Source organism: Heptranchias perlo, chromosome 7 (genome assembly GCF_035084215.1).
Source record: "Heptranchias perlo isolate sHepPer1 chromosome 7, sHepPer1.hap1, whole genome shotgun sequence".
Classification (NCBI taxonomy): Eukaryota; Metazoa; Chordata; class Chondrichthyes; order Hexanchiformes; family Hexanchidae; genus Heptranchias; species Heptranchias perlo.
In genome coordinates this window covers 37624635-37648729 of record NC_090331.1, presented here as the reverse complement: position 1 = coordinate 37648729, position 24095 = coordinate 37624635, and the positions used below count along the sequence as shown (strand labels likewise).

At 41.7% G+C, this 24095-nt stretch overlaps 1 protein-coding gene across 1 annotated transcript in view; it reads right to left on the bottom strand.

Annotated features, from left to right (window-relative positions):
- Positions 1-2785: 2785 nt before the first annotated feature.
- Positions 2786-24095, bottom strand: part of lrp2a (low density lipoprotein receptor-related protein 2a) — a 268484-nt gene continuing 247174 nt past the window's right edge. Inside the window, exons 71-79 of the mRNA XM_067987326.1 lie at positions 22527-22646; positions 15291-15378; positions 10459-10526; positions 9505-9622; positions 8334-8457; positions 8096-8206; positions 6915-7025; positions 6205-6276; positions 2786-4983 (exon numbers count right to left, since the gene is read on the bottom strand). Coding sequence (XP_067843427.1) covers positions 4807-4983; positions 6205-6276; positions 6915-7025; positions 8096-8206; positions 8334-8457; positions 9505-9622; positions 10459-10526; positions 15291-15378; positions 22527-22646 — 989 coding nt within the window. The 3' untranslated portion in view covers positions 2786-4806. The remainder of the gene's footprint in view (positions 4984-6204; positions 6277-6914; positions 7026-8095; positions 8207-8333; positions 8458-9504; positions 9623-10458; positions 10527-15290; positions 15379-22526; positions 22647-24095) is intronic.

Genomic DNA, 24095 nt, shown 5'->3' with positions numbered 1-24095 from the left:
TCTTCTCCTCTCAAGGCAAAACACAGAGAGGCGTGATTGAGTGATGGTTGCATGGTGACCCGCTGCATGCATTGGTGTGGGTGGGGGGTGAGCATGAGGGAGATGCATGGGAGGGTGCGTGTGAGACACAGCCATGAGATTGTATGAGGATTGGGTTGCGTGGTAGTGTTTGAATGGGAACTGGGGCGGTGAGTACATGCAGGCAAGGTGAGGATGATGGTTGAGTTGATGTGAGGAGTGATGCGAGAGCGTTGTGGTGGCAGTGCAGAAGGGGTTGTGTGGTGGTGGAGGTGAAGTGGAAGACGGAGTGTGGGAGAATGTGTAAGTATACTCACTTTGGCTAACCTGGTTAGGTCATTAAATCGCTTCCTGCACTGGACCCAGGTTCGGCACACATTGCCACTGCTTCTGACCTCCTTGGCCACCTCCAGCCAGGCCTTCTTGGTGGCGGAGGGAGGACACCTCCTCCCATCCGATGGAAAAAAAATTTCCCTCCTCCTCCTCACCCCATCGAGCAGCACCTGGAGTGAGCAGTCTGAGAACCTTGGAGCAGCTATGCCTCTGGCCTGCTTCATGATCCAAAATTGGTTCTTTGCTGCAGGAGGAGCATTGGAGGATTGCCCCTTTAAATAGGGCTCCTCCTGCTGACAGCCTGTGATGCGGGTGTGCTGTGCGCCCGCTGCGCAGGTCTGGAAAGGGAAACCCAGAAGCCATGGTAAGTGCCTTCAATTAGGTTGCGATTGCCTGCAGAGCACCCCGAATTCACTGGGCGCGTTACCCACGCGCCCAGTCGACCCCCTGCTGTCAACCCGCCTCCCTCCTAATAGCGGGCCCAATGGAGCTGATTACATATTAGACTTAATTCTGACGTGTGTTGAATTGAATTTTGCTTCTACATTTAGGAGGTTATTGCCATGAAAACCACTGAGTCAGCTAATATCAAACTGTTCTCTTTGTGAAGTCTTTTTCTTGGTGAGGCCCCTGATGGCTTAAATGTACATAGGCTCTGAAATTATCCTGTGAAATTCTTACCAAAGCTTAACACCTTCATCTGAAATTCCTCTCTCTGTGTCATAGTGGTGGCATTAACCTATTTCTTTTAAAGAGATTACCACCTTTGCTAAAGTAATGGAGAGAAGTTGTTCAGATAAACACATTGGGGGTAAAATTCAACTTTGGCAGGGGTGCAAAACTGACGATGTTGGATTGCCCAATAGAAAGGAAAATTAGATAGGGTATATATCGGGTGGCCGATCTGCTACTGCTCGTTTTGTGCCTCTAACGAAGTTGAATTTTATCCCCAATGGACGATTGTACCTTAACATCCCACGACATGATTTCAAGACCATTGTGTTCCAGCAATTGCAAGCCCTTAAAGACAACAGGTTCAGTGCCTAAATAAATGCGCCGGGAATTTCCTTGAGAGTTCTTCCGATCGCCTGTTGTAACTTTGGTGGAAGATCGGTGAAAATCCTGTTTATGGGGTTTATCTGGGGTTTCCGCTAACCTTCCACTAATGCTATGACAGCCTATCAGGAGACCCCCCCCCCCCCCCCCCAAGAAAATTCCCAGCAATGGCTGAAAATTGCAACAAAGCGGAATTCTTATTCACAAAATATGATCTCCTTTTCGATCAGATGGTGTGAACAGCTCTTCCAAAATCACCTGCAGGTGCTTGTTTTCTTTTCCAGACATTAAAGTGCAATGATTCTCAATGCTCTCAGTGTTCTACTGACCTCAAGAAAGTCACTAACTGCATGGAACATGCTCTGACAGCCAAGTATCCACAGACATGTTACAGCATTGGATGGGATGCTAAGTTTTTCTGGCTCCCTATCTCCTATGGACCATCATTTCTAGCAGACTACATGATGTGTTTGTTGTTACTTACCCCTGCATATAGTTTGAGAAAATCAAAAGCCAGGAACATAGTTGATGTATAATTACTGCAATAGAATTGTACATTATAGTGGGATAGGCACAACATATCACAAAACTTTTTACCAAATTTGCAGCTGGGTAAAGTAGATCTTGTTCACATACAGAATAACTAGAGGATAGTGTTTAGATATTAATTATATGTTAACTATCTTTACATCTGACAAGTAACAATGTAACAGAAATATGTTGGAGAGATAATCAAAAGCCAGGTTCATAGTTGATGGGCCGAATGGCGGCCTCCTGTGTTGTACCTACTATGATACCTGATCAGACTGATGTCTGGAATAATAAAGCATAGCCAATTCCTCTCTATGTTGTTTATATAAGTGTGGTTTAGTTTTACTTTGAAAACATTGTTAAAATGTTGCTTTTGTTGACATTCTATTTGTCACCTCAGTGCTGTCAGAATATTTGCGACTGAGAATGGAATAGTTGGATGTAAGGCTCTGTCTTAAGTTGCTGTAGAGTTCTGATTGGTTCCACAGATGGTGTTACTGAGATGTTTCACACCTGTGTTTCAAGTCATGCCTATGTTTCAAGTCATTGAGGCTCACAGACATTGTCTCATTCATGTTTGATAAAATCGTATTCTGCATAAAAAAATACTGTTCACCTTCTTCTTTCGTATAGCAGTTTGAAAAGCACCATTAAATGTCGGCATCTAAATTGGTCATCCACTCTATGGCCTCTGGTGATATGGTGTGAATAGAAGCTACTCTACCAAGAAATTATCTTGGTGAGCAACGTTCATGAAAATAATTAACAGAATTTCTCCCAAGGAGATGGTGTTTCAAAGGAAAACATTTTCCCAATTTTTTTTCTATAAAAATAAACGATAACAAAGTATGATAAAATAACAACATTTATTAGATTTGTTCAGCAGTAGATTTTTTTCCAGTGACAAATATTTTTTCTAATCAAAGTACAATACAACTTCCACCCTAATTAGAATACATCCATCAAAATTAACATACAAAGGATTCTAAAAGCTTCCATTTCTTGTGATGTAAAATATATAAAACTATAATCACATTAAGTACAATCAATAGAGTAAATGTGCAGGCCTTTAACTAATAAATTTAGGCAGCTAGTCTAGGCCATTTACAGGATAATGCCAGTTGGAATTGTACTTCAGTGTGAAGTAAGCCAAGATGAATGGTCATCCCAATCATTCCTTGAAGCATGAATGATAGGATAGGATATCATATTGGGCCTAATAATTTTAGAGTTGATCACGTGAGGTATATATTTACAGTGGAATCTGTATTAACAGTCACCTGCATCCACTGCTACATTTCCCATTAGTTCTATTTTCCAGTTTTTTAAATTGCATTTACTTTTCACTGGGCAGTCAACCGTAATTAAAGGAATACCTGACAATCCCAGCCCACTTTTATCAACAGTCTTTTGGATATATTTGCTCCAATAGTTAAAAAGAGAGCAGAAAAATTACCAAGGGTATAAAATGGACGCAGCATTTTTAGGCTCATACTGACTTTTTTGCTCACATTCATGAATGGAGCAGAATAATCCCATTTTTTTTTGGTTCCTTTCAGAAAGTTTCAGTGTTTAGAATTGTATCTTTTCCACAAATGTTTCCCTCACTCCACATACAGTTTAATGTTTTGGAGCTAGGAACAATCTCTGCTCTTCTTCTCTGGTTTCAAGCTTTGATTGGCAGGAACCAGGGTTCAAGAATATGACTATCCCTGCTGCAATAACGTACATTAATTTGAAAAATGGATGGCACTTAGAATAGTTTCCTCAATGACAGATTCTTTTTTTAAAAAAAAATCTGCTCCTATATCTCCTCTACACAAAAAATACAGTTATGAAGCAACTGCTGTTTTAACACGAATATTTTAGCCTAATCGATGACTTTATTGTCTTCAGATTATATATTTTACCAGGTTTCCACCATAATTTCTATAGTTACCATTTTTGTACATGACACATTAGTGTTCTAGAGTGCTTTCCCTTAAACTGTCGAGTCCTACTCCCATTACTTCAACAGCCTGCTGAATTACAACAAATTAAAAAAGGGACAAAATGAAATTGTTTACATTTCAGAAGAAACTTTCATCAGAATTAACAGCATGAAACAATTCTGCAACCGAAAATTCTTAAGAACATTTCATTCTGAATTCCGGATAATTGAAAGGACTTTTTTGAAAAGAGCTTCTTTGCTTACCTGGAATGGAGTGTACCTAGATTACACATCCAGCTTGCTGTGATTACTAGCTACTATTGCTTAGTTTGATGAGTGACCATTTAATACAGGTTTCACTGTGTACAAATAATTGAAATACAAAAACTCCAGTGTACATATTTTATTCTATATATGTATTCTGCCATTTTGTTTTATCAAAATGTGTTTGTGAAGAATTCCTTCAAACAGCAAGATCAGTAGTTTTCACATTTAGAATTACCTTTTTAAAATTAAAATCAGTAGTCTCACCTCAATCTTCAGATTTCCACAGATTGCAACCTTCAATAATAATCAGCCTTACCCTTGGCAACATTATTGACATAATCTCTTAAAAATTTACAAATGTACAACATATTTATAACATTACATTTCTCATACTTTTACACAAGTCCAGTGCAAAGAAATACATAAAGTACCTCTGGATTAAAAAGTCTTCACAGACAAAAAACAAAAAAGATAAAAGTTAGCATAAAATATTACTGAAGGAAAAGGAACAGACAGACCACCTCTTATAACAGCTATCGGCTCATACTAATTATCTTTAAAAGGTTTCTTGTACCTAAATATTTCTGACGTATCCAAATATGCTGGCTGTGTATAAAAATATAATGTATTCATCGGAAAGTCGGTCTCTTTTTCTCCAGTTAAGTATTGAATTATGCATTTGAATCCTCTTTGACAAGAGTAGCTGTATCTTTGTAAGTATTCTCTGTAGGACTGTATGTTGAAGGCTCATCTTTTTTTGAATATGACTTACTTGGAGGTAATCCAAAAATATGAGAAGTGGAAGAGGCTTCTCCAAGTGGATTATTTGCCTGTTGCTGTTTCTGGTCCTAGTAAGTAGAAAAAAGGCACACTTGCATTACAATTCTATTACATAAAATCTATCATGTAAACTGCCCTAAGTAAACTCTCCTGTGGAATACCCAACATTGTATTATTTTCTATATTATCAATACAGGAAATTATGGACTAGTCAATTAAATTAAATTAAACAGTGTCTTGCATCTTGAATTGATTCTGGTGGAGCAAAAGGAATAGAGTTGATGCAGTTGCGTTGTAGCACCAATTTTGAACTGCTAACCAGAGGAATAGAGTTCAACTCTCAGCCTCAAGTGGTATCCAAACTCCATATATGGTGCAACTTCATCACTGCTTTCCTGCTGAAGTGCAGATGGCAAAGGCAGGACTCTTCTGACATGCCCAAGCAGTTGTGCTTGGATTGTCCGATGTAATTCCTGGGCTGCCTGTGGATGAAGATCAAGCACCTGCTGTGCCAGTGCACCTGCCTCTCTGCCCTCCTCAGAAAAATAACACTAACTCTAATGCTCAAAGTTCAGTAACCTGTCAAATTTAGCAGCCAGAATGCAACTCTCACTAATTTGGCAACAATGCTTTAAATGGTGGCATTATTTAATAAACAGCTTGTAGGCCTCCCATTTTATATAGGCAAATTATGTGCTGTGATGCAAAAATAATGGGGAATCCAAAGTGGGACCAATTTGCATTGATTTGCATTAATCTGTAGAGATGTTCATACACGTACAAAGCATTGCCTTCCAATCTTAAAAAGGAAATTCTCCTATGGAATTGAGAGTTCAGGTTGGAGTGCACTGAGGCTTATTCTCCTGATTTTGTGGGCTGTGTGTGGTGCTAGAGAGGAGTCACATTCCAATTGTTCCATCACAGAATTGGCCAAAGTGTTAAAATACAACAAAAAAATAGGAGCAACTATTCCATGACTAACTCCTTTATAGAAACATGGAATTTTAAAAAAATATTGCACTGGTTTGATTATACAAGATGTTCACTTTCAACACTGCTTTGTCAATGTTTAAACATAATCAGAACTTACTTTCCAACAAGTGTGCACTAGTAATTAACATTCAAACACATCTGTTTTGTTCTTTAATTTTGAAACAGTATGAAGTATCAAGGACAAAGGTTAATATGTTGACTTCTTTGTTTCTTACACTTTTTTTAAACGAAGTGATCCAAAGTATTACAAAATCCAAAACCAAAATTCATTGTTAAGAATGTGAAAGAACAGCTACCTCTGCATACACAGGGTTTTCAAAATTTGTGCCTTGTTTGGGTTTTCGTTTGAAAAAATTCCACTTTGATTCCTGAAAGGACAAAAATGTCATTAATGTCAACATCAGAACTTGTAAATTCCTGGTGCTGTATTCAAAAAAGATACTGGCTTAGAAATTCGATGATGTGCGTTTGTTTTTCAGCCTAAGCGTCCAATATGGCAGGCGGTGCACGTGCGCACATTACGCACTGGAAGTGCGCCACCGACATTATTGGTAAAGGCAGAAAAAGAGGCATCCAGGGCCCGCGCCTGAAATAGTAATTGATGAAGAAATGTATTTTGGGAAAGAAAAACAGAACATGCTGGAAATACACAACAGGTCAGGCAACGTGCGGAGAGAGAAACAAAGTTAACGTTTCAGGCCGATGACCTTTCGTCAGAACTTGTCAGAAATGTAAATACAGAAAGAGCAGAAAATGGGATTGGAGTAGATACTCCAATGTGGAGCTGGCATCAGCTCCACATTGGCACGATGGGCTAACTGCCTTCCCTCTGTGCAGAAATTTCTATTACTACATAATTCTAAGTGGGTTGAGGCATCCTAAGAACTTGATGCTGCAGTCACTGAGTCTCTCTTATATGTGCATGTATGTACACATACATACATTAGATCTTCCAAAGTTACTGCATAAAAGAAAACCATTCATACAAATTCACCATTGCTTTTACCTGAGTTTGTGATACAGTTGAAATAGGTTTGTCCACGAAAGGAGGCATTGACGTATAGATGGGATTGTCAAAACTGCTTCCATTTGTTTCACCACCAACTGCCACCATGACCTGGATCATTCAGAAACAGTGTGAAAAATAATCAAACACATTACCTTCAAAACAGAAAAACTTGAATCTAATTCTGAGATTTCATTGAAGAGTTTAAATATTAAATATCCTATTAAATAGCCTGAACCAAAATTTGATATCTAACTGGATATGGCTATCCAATCAGATAACTGGACCATTGGCTCCCACACACTGGGTTAACCAGATACTGAGCATAGTAAAATACAAAGAAGTGGAAGTTATACTACAGATGTATAACGCTCTGGTTAGACCACATCTGGAGTACTGCGTTCAATTCTGGGCACTGCAATTCAGGAAGGATATATTGGCCTTGGAGGGGGTGCAGAGCAGATTTACCAGAATGACACCAGGGCTAAAAGGGTTAAATTATGAAGAACGGGTTGCATTTCCTCGAGTATAGAAGACTAAGGGGTGATCTAATTGAGGCATTTAAGATGACTAAAGGATTTGATAGAGTAGCTGGAAATTATTTCCCCTGGTGGGGGAGTCCAGAACAAGGCAGCATAACCTTAAAATTAGAGCTAGGCCATTCAGGGGTGGTGACAGGAAGCTCTTCTTCACACAACAGGCAATGGAAAAAAAAGCAGGTATATTTGTGTCAAGTACCGTACAATAATAAATTCTTTAAGAAAGTAAGGGCATTAAGGAATATGGAACCAAGGCGGGTAAATGGATTTGAGATACAGATCAGCCATTTCCTAATTGAATGGCGAAACAGGCTCGAGAGGCTGAATGGCCTACTCCTGTTCCTATGTTCCTTCTATTGTTCCTAAAATGTATCATACAATTCATTATAGTTTAGGCCAATAAATGTCTTCCATTATAAATAAAGCCTCGTGAGAAATCTTTAAAAAGTGCATCTTCTTAGAAAACAAGAAGGTTGACAATTCTGAAACAGATAGTATTAAATACTGTAATGTCTGCTAACGTTTTAGTACAGAACCATTGTTCCAACCAAATTGAATCTAATTGAATAAACTAATTGTTCTAAATCCAATTGTTTATGATCTGGTGAATTTATTTTTCCAATAGCCCCCTGTTGCTTTTACCGCTGGTTGCTGAACTGTAGGAGGATCACTGGAAACATTTCCCTTAGTTCCGAACATGGGATTTTCAAAAGTAACTGGTTGCTTTCCTGCCTCCACTACAAAGTTTTCATTCTGTTGCAGAAAGAGAGTTGATTCAGATTCAATAAAGACACTAAACAAAAGTGTGAAACATTCAATACTCCATAAACAGTTACAATCTGGAGCTTTAATAATAGAAATTATGTTATTTTCATCTTACCATCTGCATCGCTCCATCAATAGCAGAATCTATGTCTATGGCAGAAGCTCCACTATCTACTCCAGTATCCAATCCAGATCTAAATGTCACTCCATTCCCATTGGGTTTGACAAGACTGCTTAAGCTTTAGGGAGAAACAAAAATTCAGTCATTACTTTGTAGTATTGTGGTGTGGAAGTGAACATATTCTCTAGGCAGTGGAAAGTTTGTATTGCTCGTTTGGGATCCAGGAAAAAAAACACAGGTATATTTGTGTCAAGTACTGTACAACAATAAATTCTTGAAAGTTAAAGCACCATTTGTGCTATGCCTGAGTGCTGCATAAAGTTCTGTCAGTATACATGTAGGGCTCAATTTTAAACTTAATTTGCGGATGCGTTGGGGGCGGGGGGAGGGCTGCGAAAATTGCAGAAATGCAGAGCGGGTTCGGAAGCCGACTCCAACCCGTCGACGTCCAAGTTTTCCACAGACACACCTGTGCGCCCGCAGGCTTCCCAAATCCGGAAGTCCCGCCGGCAATTAAAGCCGGTGGAAAGATAGTTAAAGAACAAAGTGTACCTCATTGAGGTACATATTAGATAGAACGATTTTTACCTTGCCCAGGCGGCTTTCCCACGGCTTCCGATTCACGCCTGGTGAAACCAGGCATGAAGGGCTGGATCAGGCAAAAATAAACTAAACAAAGTTAAAACACAAAATCAACCTACCTTTCCACCCTGCTCCGGTGTCTCCCTCTTCGATGTCCCTCTCAGCCCCCTGATGTCTCGCTCTCCAATCTCCCCCTCTTCCCCCCCTCCACCGATGTCCCCCCAATCTTCCCCTTTCCTCCCCGATCTTCTGCTTTCCCTCCCCCCACCCCCCCAATCTTCTGTTATAAGAAATTAATGAAGTTTGTACGCATCTATATTTGCTGATTGAAGGAGGAAAAAATATTATTGTTACAAAAAAGGCATGAACAAGATGCACGTGTACTTGTAATAAATGCATTTAGTAATCTGAAGTTGAAGCTCTTACTCAAAAAAACTAATAAAGAACAATTAGATACATATCCTGTTAATTAAGCAATTTGCTATTCAATAGTAACATAACTTTGCAAGTGGTTGATATCCCTGCTGTTGTATAACCTGCTTGACTTTAGAAAATTCACAGAGAACTGTAAAAGAGTTGTTACCTTGAAAGCTTAGGGAAAGGAGGCAGGATTGAGCCTGTGCGTCTGTAATTCAGGAATGCTCCAACAGCTATTGCTCCCAGAATTAGGATGATAATAACTGTCAATAAGACTGCCGTTGCTGAAATGCAAACAAAAAGAATGTAAAAATTCCACAGGATCCTTCACCTAACATGACTATCAAACATGATTAGAAGGCAACCATTAAAAGATCAAACTGCGCCATTCTTCTTTAGAATATTATAAGTATGGATATCTCACACTACTCAGTAATTCTGGAATCTCTAGTAGAATATAACTTATTCAGTTACTTTGGATGCTAATAAATAAATCTTTTTATTACTTATTTTATATCTCCACTTATTTCTATTTCAGCCACTCAGATTGTTCTTTTCCATTCAGGACAGTAGATAAGCAAATATTTGGAGAATGAACTTCACAACTGTCAACATCAATGCACATTAAACAGTAGGTGACCTAGATGTCAAAATAATGGAAACGCTTGTAGGAGACTTAGCTGTTCCTTTTAGTTAATTTATCAGAATTGATGTTACTTCAAGGGGAGGTTTTTGCACAAGATGTCTGCTGACGAGGCTTCTGGGATGTACACTTATAACATAAAATATGACACCAAGTAATCTCTGACAAATCCCAGTGATTCTCCCTTATACTATAAAATATTATATGGTCGTTTGAGGGGAGAGATTCCCTTTGTTCACTATTTGCAGTGAAAACATAATTGCATCTTTAATTTCACAACGAATTGCAAACAGAGAAAATCTTCCATCCACATTAATATAGATCCTTTAAATGGTTAACTGAAAGCCATGAGAATCATCAGTTATATTGATGGGAGACCAAAGTAATCTCAAAGACTGGAGCATGTGGCCAAATAGTAGAAAGCCAGAGCAATTGCATTGTGCTACTGAATTACTGGTGATTCTCAACTTTTAGTACCTGTTGAATGGGGTAGTCCCTGGGATCTTCCAAACTGACAGTAGCTTCCTGTATATCCATAAGGACATCTGCAGGGAGCATAAAGGACATTTTAAACTTTTATTTTCTGACAGCAGAAATATTTTGTCAATGTCATTCTGGTCAATTGGTTAATTAACTTTCCACAGATTGTAGGTTAAACCAAGCAAATTGTAAAAACCCTAAGTTGAGACATTTCTCTTACATAGAATCTCTGGCACACATGATCAACTAATTACCTCACATACAAGGTTTCTGATGTTAATGAACCAGCAGGAGTTTAATAATTGTATGACCATTAATTTCTATATTATCAACTGCACTTTGCTCAATTAATGGCTCCAATTTTTAAAATTCTAACAATTTATCAATCGTCATGCTGTTTATTAATCATATTAATTTCTAGCTTCTGTTCTTATTAACAGCTTATTTAAAGCACTAATTATCTTAGACAACATGGAAAGCACTAGAGAAAAGGTAGTAGGGAACAGGAGAGAAAATATATAGCTAACGATTAACACAAACCTGAGAATAAACCAAGACTTGCACAGGAGTCAGACTTCAAAAATAATAAACATTATGATTCCTCTAAAGAAGGAAATTACATTCATGTAGTACCTTTCACAACCTCAGGACATCTCACAGCACTTCACAGCCAATGATGTATTTTTGAAGTGTAGTTACTGTTGTAATGTAGGGAAATGTGACCGCCCAAATGCAAGGTCACACAGGCAGCAATGAGATAAATGACCAAATAATCTGTTTTAGTGATGTTAGTTGAGGGATAAATACTGGCCAGGAAATCAGGAGAATTCCCCAGTGCTTCTTCAAATAGTGCCAGTGGATCTTTCACAAGGGCAGACGAGGCCTCAGTTTAATGTCTCATCTGAAAGACAGTGTTTCTCACAGCGCAGTGAAGTGTCAGCCTGAATTATGTGCTCAAGTTTCTGGAGTGAAGCTAGAACCCACGATCTTCTGACTCAGAGGTGAGAGTGCTACAACTGAGCCAAGGTTAACACCTTGCCAGGAATTATAAAGCTTGCTGTTGATCTCCTAATCTGGAGATAAATAGAATTCTGATTTAGTTATTTATATTTAGTTTGTTCTGATGAGAACAATTTGGTCCACCTGATTAAAATGTTAAATTAAAAATTTGTTACAAAAAAAATGTACCTTTTAAAAATAACAAAAATGGATACTGTTCATGAAAAATATTAGGACTTGCACAACACCAGGTTATAGTCCAACAGTTTTATTTTAAATCACAAGCTTTCGGAGCTTACCTCCTTCGTCAGGTGAGTGAAGGGTTCTAAAAACGCATAGCATATATAGTCAAAGAACAATGCCTGGTGATTACAGATAATCTTTCCAACTGCCCCCTATCACATCTCTGCTGGGAGACGATCACAGCAATCAAAGGTGTCGTTGGTGTTCAGACAGGTTAGCCACGGAAAACATTACATCCCAGTATACTGAATACACAATTGGTCAGATTACAAAGACAGAGAGAGAAAGAGACCCGAAAGGCAGAGAGAGAGAGAGAATGTCCAGTTGTATTAAAAACAGATAACTTTATTTCGCTGGTGGGGTTACATGTAGCGTGACATGAACCCAAGATCCCGGTTGAGGCCGTCCTCATGGGTGCGGAACTTAGCTATCAATCTCTGCTCGACGATTTTGCGAAGATCGGAGGCTGAATGTCCTTGACTGCTGAAGTGTTCCCCGACTGGGAGGGAACCCTCCTGTCTGGCGATTGTTGTGCGGTGTCCGTTCATCCGTTGTCGCAGTGTCTGCATGGTCTCGCCGATGTACCATGCTCCGGGGCATCCTTTCCTGCAACATATGAGGTAGACAACGTTGGCCGAGTCACAGGAGTATGAACCATGTACCTGGTGGGTGGTGTCCTCTCGTGTGATGGTGGTATCTGTGTCGATGATCTGGCATGTCTTGCAGATGTTGCCGTGGCAGGGTTGTGTGGTGTCGTGGACGCTGTTCTCCTGAAAGCTGGGTAATTTTCTGCGAACGATGGTCTGCTTGAGGTTAGGTGGCTGTTTGAAAGCGAGTAGTGGAGGCGTGGGGATGGCCTTAGCGAGGTGTTCGTCGTCATCGATGACATGTTGAAGGCTGCGAAGAATATGGCGTAGTTTCTCCGCTCCAGGGAAGTACTGGACGACGAAGGGTACTCTGTTGGTTGTGTCCTGTGTTTGTCTTCTGAGGAGGTCTATGCGATTTTTCGCTGTGGCCCGTCGGAACTGTCGATCGAGCGTCATATCCCGTTCTTACGAGGGCGTCTTTCAGCATCTGTAGGTGTCCATCGCGTTCCTCCTCGTCTGAGCAGATCCTGTGTATTCGCAGGGCCTGTCCATAGGGGATGGCCTCTTTGACGTGGATAGGGTGGAAGCTGGAAAAGTGGAGCATCGTGAGGTTGTCCGTGGGCTTGCGGTAGAGTGAGGTGCTGAGGTGCCCGTCTTTGATGGAGATTCGTGTGTCCAAGAAAGAAACCGATTCTGAGGAGTAGTCCATGGTGAGTTTGATGGTGGGATGGAACTTGTTGATGTTATCGTGTAGTCTCTTCAGTGATTCTTCGCCATGGGTCCACAGGAAGAAAATGTCGTCGATGTATCTGGTGTATAGCGTTGGTTGGAGGTCCTGTGCAGTGAAGAAGTCATGCTCGAACTTGTGCATGAAAATGTTGGCGTATTGGGGTGCGAATTTGGTCCCCATGGCTGTTCCGTGTATTTGGGTAAAGAACAGGTTGTCGAAGGTGAAGATATTGTGATCCAGGATGAAGCGGATGAGTTGTAGGATGGCGTCTGGAGATTGGCTGTTGTTGGTGTTGAGTACTGAGGCTGTTGCAGTGATGCCGTCATCGTGGGGGATACTGGTGTAGAGTGCCGAGACGTCCATCGTGGTGAGAAGTGTTCCTGGTTCAACTGGTCCGTGGGTGCTGAGTTTTTGTAGGAAGTCTGCAGTGTCGCGACAGAAGCTGGGGTTTCCCTGTACGATGGGTTTCAGGATGCCCTCGACGTATCCAGAGAGGTTCTCACACAGGGTTCCGTTGGCTGATAGCCAATTGATAGCCAAGTTCCGCACCCATGAGGACGGCCTCAACCAGGATCTTGGGTTCATGTCACGCTACATGTAACCCCACCAGCGAAAAAAAGTTATCTGTTTTTAATACAACTGGACATTCTCTCTCTCTCTGCCTTTCGGGTCTCTTTCTCTCTCTGTCTTTGTAATCTGACCCATTGTGTATTCAGTATACTGGGATGTAATGTTTTCCGTGGCTAACCTGTCTGAACACCAACGACACCTTTGATTGCTGTGATCGTCTCCCAGCAGAGATGTGATAGGGGGCAGTTGGAAAGATTATCTGTAATCACCAGGCATTGTTCTTTGACTATATATGCTATGCGTTTTTAGAACCCTTCACTCACCTGACGAAGGAGGTAAGCTCCGAAAGCTTGTGATTTAAAATAAAACTGTTGGACTATAACCTGGTGTTGTGCAAGTCCTTACATTTGTCCACCCCAGTCCATCACCGGCATCTTCACATCATGAAAAATATTGACAGAGAAGCTCTCCAGGGAAGGCGGTGTTTCAAAAAGCAAATGAGTTCAGCCAGAGATCCCCATCCTAATCAACGTCCAGTGGCCTTTGCTAGAAAGTTCACGTGTTTGGATGTTGGATAAGGACAAGATTGAATTCGGCTGTTGTTACCCTCAGTGAAATAGCCTGTCAAATCTCGCTGTCTGGACAAAGTACCAGAGGGTGCCCAGGGGCCTGTGGAGCCCTTCCCCGTGCTTTCTTTATTTGCATCCGAATTCTAGGAACTGATGCAAAATTGGTTCTTTGTAAGCTAAAAAAAATTAAGTAGAATGGACCTATCCTGTTTGTCTGAGAGACTCCTTCAGTGTTTTGTGTAAGAAAACAAGACTGATGCTTATAATGAAAGCCCTCACAGACTTTAGTATTAGGAAAGGCAGAGGAGAAGGAGAAAAGTTTCTGTAAAGGTTCCTGTAGATAATTGCTAAAGCTTTCCTCCATTATTCTACAACGTTTTTGACTATGGGAGTCAGAAACATCTTTACAGTATTATTAAAGGTTGATTTTCATATTTTCATTGTTTATTATCAAACAACCAAAAAAAGGAAGAACAGTCATACTGTAACCAAAAACGAAAAGGCAGAGGGCATGGAAAAGAAATCCATCCCCTTTAACTAGTTGGAAACTCAACCAACCATAGACCACTTGGGATGGAAAAGAAAACTAAAAGATGAGGGAAAATAATTAAATATATGTGGGGTACAAAATTAAAAAGTTATATTGCCTCCTTTAATGTTGCTGCATTTCTTAATTTGAGATTGTTAATCCCCTGAACCCATCACCAAAAATCCATCAATAAAAATTTAAGATGGTGGAGATAAAGGGTTGATTCTCTAATCAGGGACACCCAGAGAGGAGCAACATGTAGGGAGTGGTAGTCGGAAAATCGCAGGCTGGCAGGCTTTTGATTTTCTGTCCATTTAAATTCACGGATGTAAAATCAGGGGAGGCAGGCCTGTGATTTCGCGACCAGCACTCAATCAGGAAATCAACACTTAATTTCCTAACCTTAAAAATATAAGGAATTTTTAAAACACAAACAAGACACACCGCCCTCATGAGAAATGAGGGAACAAGAAATGTAACATTCTTCACAAAGCAGGAAATCTAAATATGAAAAACATCAGTGGATTCCTGCATACATTGCAGCAAACAGCCCAAGTATAAACAATACCATGCTACCTTGGATTTAATGGCTTTCAACTTACGTGCACTTTGTTGTGTTTGCTTCAAAATAACACACTCCTGCATTCCTACACTTACAGGCAGGCGGCATTTTGCGTTCTAGCTCAATGGCTGCAGAGACAAAAAAAAACAATGAAGGTTACAAACTTTAGTAAGAAATCTGCCATGTGGAAGCAGATGAAACTGGCTGGTCAGTGATAGACTCAAAAGGTGAGGTGACTAATGACTTCTTGCAAACACATTTCAAAACTAGAATGGGTTGGTGTGGGATGAGGTACCAATGTTTTTGAGCATCCAGCTTTCACTAAATTCCCCTAATTTCCCCTTAAATATGACAATAAAGAAACATCTTCACCAAGTTGTTAAGTGTGAATATATCACTGAGTATTAGCAGGCTATCTGACCATACAAGCATCAGAAAATCATACGACAGATAAAGGTGAAGGAGACCATTTGGCCCAGTTCAGCCGCAAGAACTTGGGGTTGAATTTCTGCGGTGGGGGGGGGGGTGGGGTGGTGGGGAGGGTTCTCCCAATCATTTATAGATTTATTTGCCTGCATTGATGCTTTTAAGGAATTATGGACGCTAAATTGGGCTTCTAGCGTGACATGTGCCAGACGCCATCTTGGTAAAGGGTTTAGCTCTTTAGCAAATAGTGAACGCCATGATGTAAAGTAAGCAGAAAATGCATTTGATCAGTGTGAAATGCTGATTTAAAGTGATAGACAACATTTTGGGACTGAATGCTCCACTCAACACATTGTCTTAACCGCAACCATCTGTACATGTCTTAGAGTGCCTAGAGGACCCTCCACCAGCGCTATTTAAAGTGTTGGCCAGGGGCTGCAGAAAGTAACCTGAGATGTCAGCTGCTGACACACACAGGCAAGAACAACTTTTGAACTGAAGTAACATGAGTTCAGTCGCTGGCCTGAGCTGGCTGGAACCGGTTTGAACGAGCTAAGTTTTGTGAAAGACAAAGGAGATGTGATAAGACACAAGTCCTTATTTAGAAAAGGAGTAATGAGGTAATGCTACCTAAGTTCTTGGGACAGAGCCAATGAGGAGAAGACCCAGGCAAAAGCGAGCAGGCCTAAACCAAAGGGAGAGAGACAGCACAGCTTGAAGAGATAAGATTCGGAATAAGAATGAAGGATTCTGGGGCGTGGAGCCAGAGCGAAGACTCCGGAGACCAACCACTGCAGAAGTGGAAAACTCTACGAGACGACGTCGAGAGAGAGAATGGAACGTCTGGCCAGCGTCAGCTCTCCTTTTTGGGTATTATCTTTTATATTCTGTGACCACTCAGGGAGTGTCAGAGAAACCTAGTGGGTGTGCGTTTAGATCCTAGTTTGGGTATAAAACTGTATAACCTGGTGCAAACTGCATGTCTATATCTAACCAGACGTATAAGCTATATGTATATGATCTAATGGCGTGAATAAAGCGAATTGAGAGTTAAGAGAGAAATGACTCTTCTCTTTGTACTAAGCCAATAACCGTAACCGGTGACCTCCGGTCAACAAAAGGGACCATGCAGGATTTACAGGTTAGTTTTTGAATTTTTGCTTCTGGATGCTGATGCATTTGTAACTGGTTTTGGAGGTCTCCTATACTTGAATACTAGGACTAGGGGACATAACCTAACATTTAGAGCCAGGATGTGGAGGAGTGAAGTTAGGAAATGCTTCAACATGCGAAGGGTGGGAGAAGTTGGGAACACTCTTCTGCAAACGGCAATTGATGCTAGCTCACTTATGAATTTTAAATCTGAGATTGATAGATTTCTGTGAACCAAGGGTATTAAGGGACATGGGGCTAAGACGGGTATATGGAGTTAGGTCACAGATCAGCCATGATCCTATTGAATGGCAGAAGAGGCTCGAGGGGATAAATGCCACTGCCACTTGCTGCCTCTTGTTATGCGCCACCTTCTCTTGCAAGAAAGCGGGACGTGTGTCTGGGTGATATGACCGTCATGATTGAATAGCTACCAGTATGTGTGGCCTGTGAGTTGCGGGTGGACGGCTTGCAACAGTGATAATGTGTGAGGGTAAGAGGAAGTATCTGGTTGGAAAAGTTGCGTACGAAAAGTTGGAAAGAGTTTGTTGGTATGTAGGTGATGGGGGGTGGATGCGTGGAGCAGTGGATGCGGCTAGTGGTGCAGTTGGTAGGAGATGGCACTTGACGGTTGACCTCCCTCACCTTGACCACTCGTGTCAATGCATTGAACTTCTTCTTGCACTGCATCCATGTTTGTGGTGCTATTAATTGTGCTCCCGCTGCCTCCCAATGCCTTTTGAGAATATGTCTGGAGGGCCTCTTGCCCCCCCACCCCCTGCGGTTATAGGATGTCTCTCCTTCTGTCCACCTCTTGTACCAAGGCTTCTAGTGCATCAGCAGAGAACCTTGGTGCACGCATTCTCGCAAGCCTGGTACAAACTTAGATCGGCAGATTGGTGAGGTCTGGCATGCAGATTGGAGGATGTGGGATTTAGTGGTGTGCAACCTTTATTCAATGTTTTAACATAACTCATCAGTTTATAAACATGGGGACGGGACCTGTATCTGTATTTTATGTGCGTGATGTCTAATCTCCGTTCAGGCTCCGTGCAGACAGCAGACTGTTATTTTTAGCAAATAATAGGTACCGGCTACCTTCAAGAGATGCAGCCTGCCTGTCAGAGAGCCAACCTCCCTTTAAGAGATTGGGGCTGCCCCTGCTGGTAAAAAGTCTGAATGTCCTTGAATCCTCATGTCAACGCTGATATGTCAACGCTGCTGTCAGGTAAGTACTGAGGCTGGATAAATGTCTCGTCCTGCCTGTGCAGGAAGCATCAGGTACGGGTTAATCGCGGATCGCGGTACCAGCACCCGATTATTGGCCTAATCCAATTTGACCCCTATGTATTTGCACCATTAGGTCTCTATTTCTTCATATCTTGCAGCATCTTTCCAATGAGTTTTTACTTGTCTTTTTCCCAAAATGCATTACACATTCTACATTAAATTGGATCTGCCACCTGTCGATGTCCTCCTGAGGTCTTTTGCAGTCATTCTCACTGTTTGCCAAACCCCTATTGTTGTGATGTCACACTTTTCGATGTCATGATTCCTAGGTACAAAATCAAGGAGGTTTCCCAGCCAGAGGGGCTGCATGGGCACCCCACAGAAACTAAGTTTAGTTGCTCCCAGTGACCCCTTAAAAGCGGGCCATTTTAAAAAAATGTAAGTTCTGAACCCAATCCTTAGGGGTCCAAGATGTGATCCTGGTTTGGATTCCCAGATGTTTGAAGCGTACACCAGGCCCTATTAAAGGCCTAGGACAAGGGAATCCTCAACCCCATTCCCTATTATAATGATGGATTGAAAGGGGCAAGCTGAGACTACGTGCCCACAAAGCTGGTGCCCACAATATTGGATTCTTCAGTGCTAGGTTGGGACCCAGCATATCCGGATCCCGGCCTTGCTTCCGGCTATTCCAGCAATGTCGCACTGCCATTACAGCAGGAGTATGCCGCAATAGCTGTGATATTTCCTTCCCTTTCCTTTCCTTCCCTTCCCTTTCATTTATAGCATTCCCTTTATCTATACCATCAGTCAAAAAACTCTTTAAAATTTGTCAATCATGACTTGCCTTTTAACAAATCCACACTACATAAGAACATAAGAACATAAGAAATAGGAGCAGGAGTAGGCCAATCGGCCCCTCGAGCCTGCTCCGCCATTCAATAAGATCATGGCTGATCTGGTCCTAACCTCAAATCTAAAATCATGTCCAATTTCCTGCCCGCTCCCCGTAACCCCTAATTCCCTTTACTTCTAGGAAACTGTCTATTTCTGTTTTAAATTTATTTAATGATGTAGCTTCCACAGCTTCCTGGGGCAGCAAATTCCACAGACCTACTACCCTCTGAATGAAGAAGTTTCTCCTCATCTCAGTTTTGAAAGAGCAGCCCCTTATTCTAAGATTATGCCCCCTCGTTCTAGTTTCACCCATCCTTGGGAACATCCTTACCGCATCCACCCGATCAAGCCCCTTCACAATCTTATATGTTTCAATAAGATCGCCTCTCATTCTTCTGAACTCCAATGAGTAGAGTCCCAATCTACTCAACCTCTCCTCATATGTCCGCCCCCTCATCCCCGGGATTAAGCGAGTGAACCTTCTTTGTACTGCCTCGAGAGCAAGTATGTCTTTTCTTAAGTATGGACACCAAAACTGTATGCAGTATTCCAGGTGCGGTCTCACCAATACCTTATATAACTGCAGCAGTACCTCCCTGTTTTTATATTCTATCCCCCTAGCAATAAAAGCCAACATTCCGTTGGCCTTCTTGATCACCTGCTCCACCTGCATACTAACCTTTTGATTTTCTTGCACTAGGACCCCCAGATCCTTTTGTACTGCAGTACTTTCCAGTTTCTCGCCATTAAGATAATAACTTGCTCTCCGATTTTTCCTGCCAAAGTGCATAACCTCACATTTTCCAATATTGTATTGCATCTGCCAAATCTCCGCCCACTCACCCAGCCTGTCTATAACCCCTTGTAGGTTTTTTATGTCCTCCTCACTCTCTACTTTCCCTCCCATCTTTGTATCATCTGCAAACTTTGATATGTTACACTCGGTCCCCTCCTCCAAATCGTTAATATAGATTGTAAAGAGTTGGGGACCCAGCACCGACCCCTGCGGAACACCACTGACTACTGGTTGCCAGTCCGAGAATGTACCATTTATCCCAACTCTCTGCTTCCTGTTAGATAACCAATCCTCCACCCATGCCAGAATATTACCCCCAATTCAGTGATTCTTTATCTTGAGCAATAATCTTTTATGTGGCACTTTGTCGAATGCCTTCTAGCAGTCTAAATACACTACGTCCACTGGTTCCCCTTTATCCACCCTGTACATTATGTCCTCAAAGAACTCAAGCAAATTTGTCAGACATGACTTCCCCTTCGTAAAGCCATGCTGACTTTGTCCTATTAAATTATGTTTATCCAAATGTTCCGCTACTGTCTCCTTAATAATAGACTCCAAAATTTTACCCACCACAGATGTTAGGCTAACTGGTCTATAATTTCCAGCCTTCTGCCTGCTACCCTTTTTAAATAAGGGTGTTACATTAGCAGTTTTCCAATCTGCCGGGACCGTTGCCGAGTCCAGAGAATTTTGGAAAATTATTACCAAAGCATCCACAATCCCTACTGCCACTTCCCTCAAGACCCTAGGATGTAAGCCATCAGGTCCAGGGGATTTATCCGCCTTGAGTCCCATTAATTTACTGAGTACCAATTCCTTAGTGATTTTAATCGTATTTAGCTCCTCCCCGCCTAGTTGCTCTTAGTTATCCTAGGCATCTCTAAATGCTCGCTAATTTGTTCTTGAATTATTGATGCTGATGAATAGGATTTTCGGTCAGTGATATTGAAATAACTGGACAGGAGAATAATCGGCATTATAGGTTACATGATGGACAGTGGGAGAAACATTTTCCAGTGAAGAAAAAAGTGTGGTGGGATGCATCGCAGTGTGAATGCCAATGGGGTACAGTAGTCTAGTGGTTATGTTACACCAGTAATCCAGAGGCTTGGACTAATAATCCAGTTAATGTGAGTTCAAATCCCACCGTGGCAGTTTGAGAATTTGAATTCAGTTTTAAAAATATCCTGAAATAAAAAACTAGTAAAAGTGACCAGGACTGTCAGATTGCTGTAAAAACCCAACTGGTTCACTACCTGCCATTCTTACCAGGGTCCCGATCTAGCTTTTGTTTTTCTGGCAGACTTTCGTTGAAGGATTGTGACGCAAGGGCTGCAGATTTGAGGGCCTTAGACTCTGAGGACCAGAGAAGGAACAGCTTCGATAATAACTCCGAGGTGGGAAGAGAGCAGGGGGGAGGATTTGTGGGCGGGCAACCTGGAAGTATGGGTTTCCCGGATGTCCTGACAATTTTGACATCAGGACATCTTTAAAATTTTTAAAATCGGTTTTCTGACCGCAGCCAGGTTGAGTGGCTGGTCGCCTCTTGGGCGGGAAGACCTCTGCTAGCAGACTGCAGCTGGGGATTGGAGGGAGAGGGTTTGTGGGCTGTGGAGGACATCGGGAGGGGCAGGAAGGACATCGGAAGAGGGGCATGGGGAGTAAATCGGTGTGGGGGGGGGGGGGGGGGGGGGGGGAGGATATCGGGTTGGGGGAGGATGCTAGGCATAAGATCGTGGGCCAGGAGTTGGACATTGGGAAGCGGGGTCTGATGCAAGAGGAAAATTGGGGGGTGGGGGTGGCGGGCTGGTCAGACATCAGGGGTCCAATTGCGGGTAGTCTGGCCGATCGAGGGGGGTCTGATCACGGGGATGCAAGCAAGGTTAGCTTGGTGGTTCTGGGGAATCACTCCTGCTCCTCTTGGCCCACAAGCAGTGCTGGAAAGGCACTTCCGAGGAGTTAAATAGTACAAACAAGTTAAATTTGAGGCAAGCAGCCACTTTAAAATATTTTAAGGATGGACCCGCCTCCAGAGAGCCGGTTAGTCGCCCGCCTCCAAACCCGCCTCCATTAAAACTGAAAGTTGGAGGCGGGTTGGGAATGGGATTCTGATTTTTTTATTTTTATCCCCCCCTCCCGCCTCTCCACCCGTCCTGGAAGGTTAAAATTATCCCCAATCTCTCAGGAACAGAGCGCTCTCTTAACTGGTCACTTTACTGTAAATAGTTGCATTCTGAAACTGAAATTATACTGTCATATCTAATTAACTACTGAAAAGCTATTCCTTCCGAGGGTAAAGAGGTGAGCAATAAGGATAATTCTGGGTATCAGAAATTTAAGTTATGAGAAAAAATTGAGGAAGTTGGGTTTTCTTTGGAAAGGTAGGGACTTTGAGGTAACCTAATTATAGTTTTCAAGATTAAAAGATGATGAACAAAACTGATCCAGATAGACTGTTGACTACAATGAAAGGTTCAAATACCAGGGGGCACAAGTTAAAAACTAGCAAGTTAAAATTAAGTAGGGAATAGCAGAATTCTTTTTACATAAAAGGGTAATAGAAAGCAAAAGTCACTGAAGTGAACAGTTTCAACTGGTTCATGAGACACACGAATACATTTCTCTAGAGAGAAAGGATTGGATGGTGAGATAAACAAGTGGGTTGGTTAGGTTGACTTATGAGAAAGTAAAAGGCTTATAGGGCCCAATGGATTTTTACCTTTCCAAGAAGTTATTGCGTTTTAAGTAACTTGATTGATTAAATGCACATACCTGCATCACACTCAGTAAGACTGCTGTCTTGGAATTGACTACCCTGAGGACAAGCACAAGTGTACCCTCCTGGTCTCAGCAAACACAGATGGCTACAGACATCCTTGCAAGGATTAGGCACTGAAAAGAGAATGGAAAATAAAAATTAAAACTGAATTCCAAAGTTTTTATAATATAAGTGTAATTCAAGGTAACAAAACAACAATTTGCATTTCCATAGCAGTCTTCACATGCTTTGATGTCTCAAAGAACTTTACATCGAGGGGAAAATAGTGGATATCATGCACGAATGAAAGGGGAAAAGCACAGAGAATTTGGGTGGGAGTGCTGAATGCACAGTCAGAGAAAAGAGTTTTAAGGAGGTCTGAAAGCAGAGCAAGTGAAATGATAAACCAGGTGAACTAGGGAGGGAGTTCTAAATGACAGGAGCCTCATGGCTGACCAAACACCCATTAATGGTGGAATGGAGGGAGCAGGGAACAAGAAGTAAACTAGTGTCAGAGGAATGTAGGATGCACTTGGGAACTTAAGGGTGCAGAAGATCCATAAGGTAGGGAGGGGGCAATGCCAGGAAGGATTTGAAAGAAAGGGCAAGAATTAACTCATTGGAGCATGGAGAGCCAATGAAGCTTGTATGATGGGATTTTTCAGGAGAGGATATGGACTGTGATGTTTTGGCTGAGTGTTGATTCATGAAGGCTTGAGGTGGGAAGAAGAGTGTTAAAGAAGTATCTCATCCATCTACCATTAAATGTGTTGGCACAATTAAGCTGAATACTGATGTTTCTCAAGCATCATTCCTAAATATGTGAGAATAGAAGCAATCAAGCTAAATTAGTGAGTCATTTGTTTATATTATGAAGAGGATGCTAAATTATTCTATATTATGCTCTATGAGATTCTGCCTCACTGACAGTAACTCATTATATGAAAAGAAGTGACCTACACCAAGAAAAAAATTCACACAGAAGAAAATACATACTCTGTCTGCCAACAGACTGCAGGCAGTATTCAATCTGTGGGTTCAGCTAAGATTTGCTCAGCATTAAATTTTCAGCCCTTGACTGGATTGCTGGTGGGCCTCGGGCCTACCAGTTTTTAGGCCCATATCTGAAAACTATCTTTGGCATAGAATATCTTATATGAAAGGTAAAGCTCTCTTGTACTTTGCCCAACAATATGTTTTAACTCAGTCTCAGGAAAGCATTCTATAACATAAGAAATAGGAGCAGGAGTAGGCCATATGGCCCATCGAGCCTGCTCCGCCATTCGATAAGATTGTGGCTGTTCTTCTACCTCAACTCCACTTTTCCACCCTTTCCCATATCCCTTGATTCTCTTAGTGTGCAAAAGTCTATCGATCTCAATCTTGAATATACTCACCAACTGAGCATCCTCAGCCCTCTGGGGGTACAGAATTCCAAAGATTCACAACCCTCTGAGTGAGGAAATTTTTCCTCATGTCGGTCCTAAATGGCCGACCCCTTATCTTGAGACTATGACCCCTCATTATAGACTCTCCAGCCAGGGAAAATAGCCTGTGCGCATCTACCCTATCAAGTCTTCTAA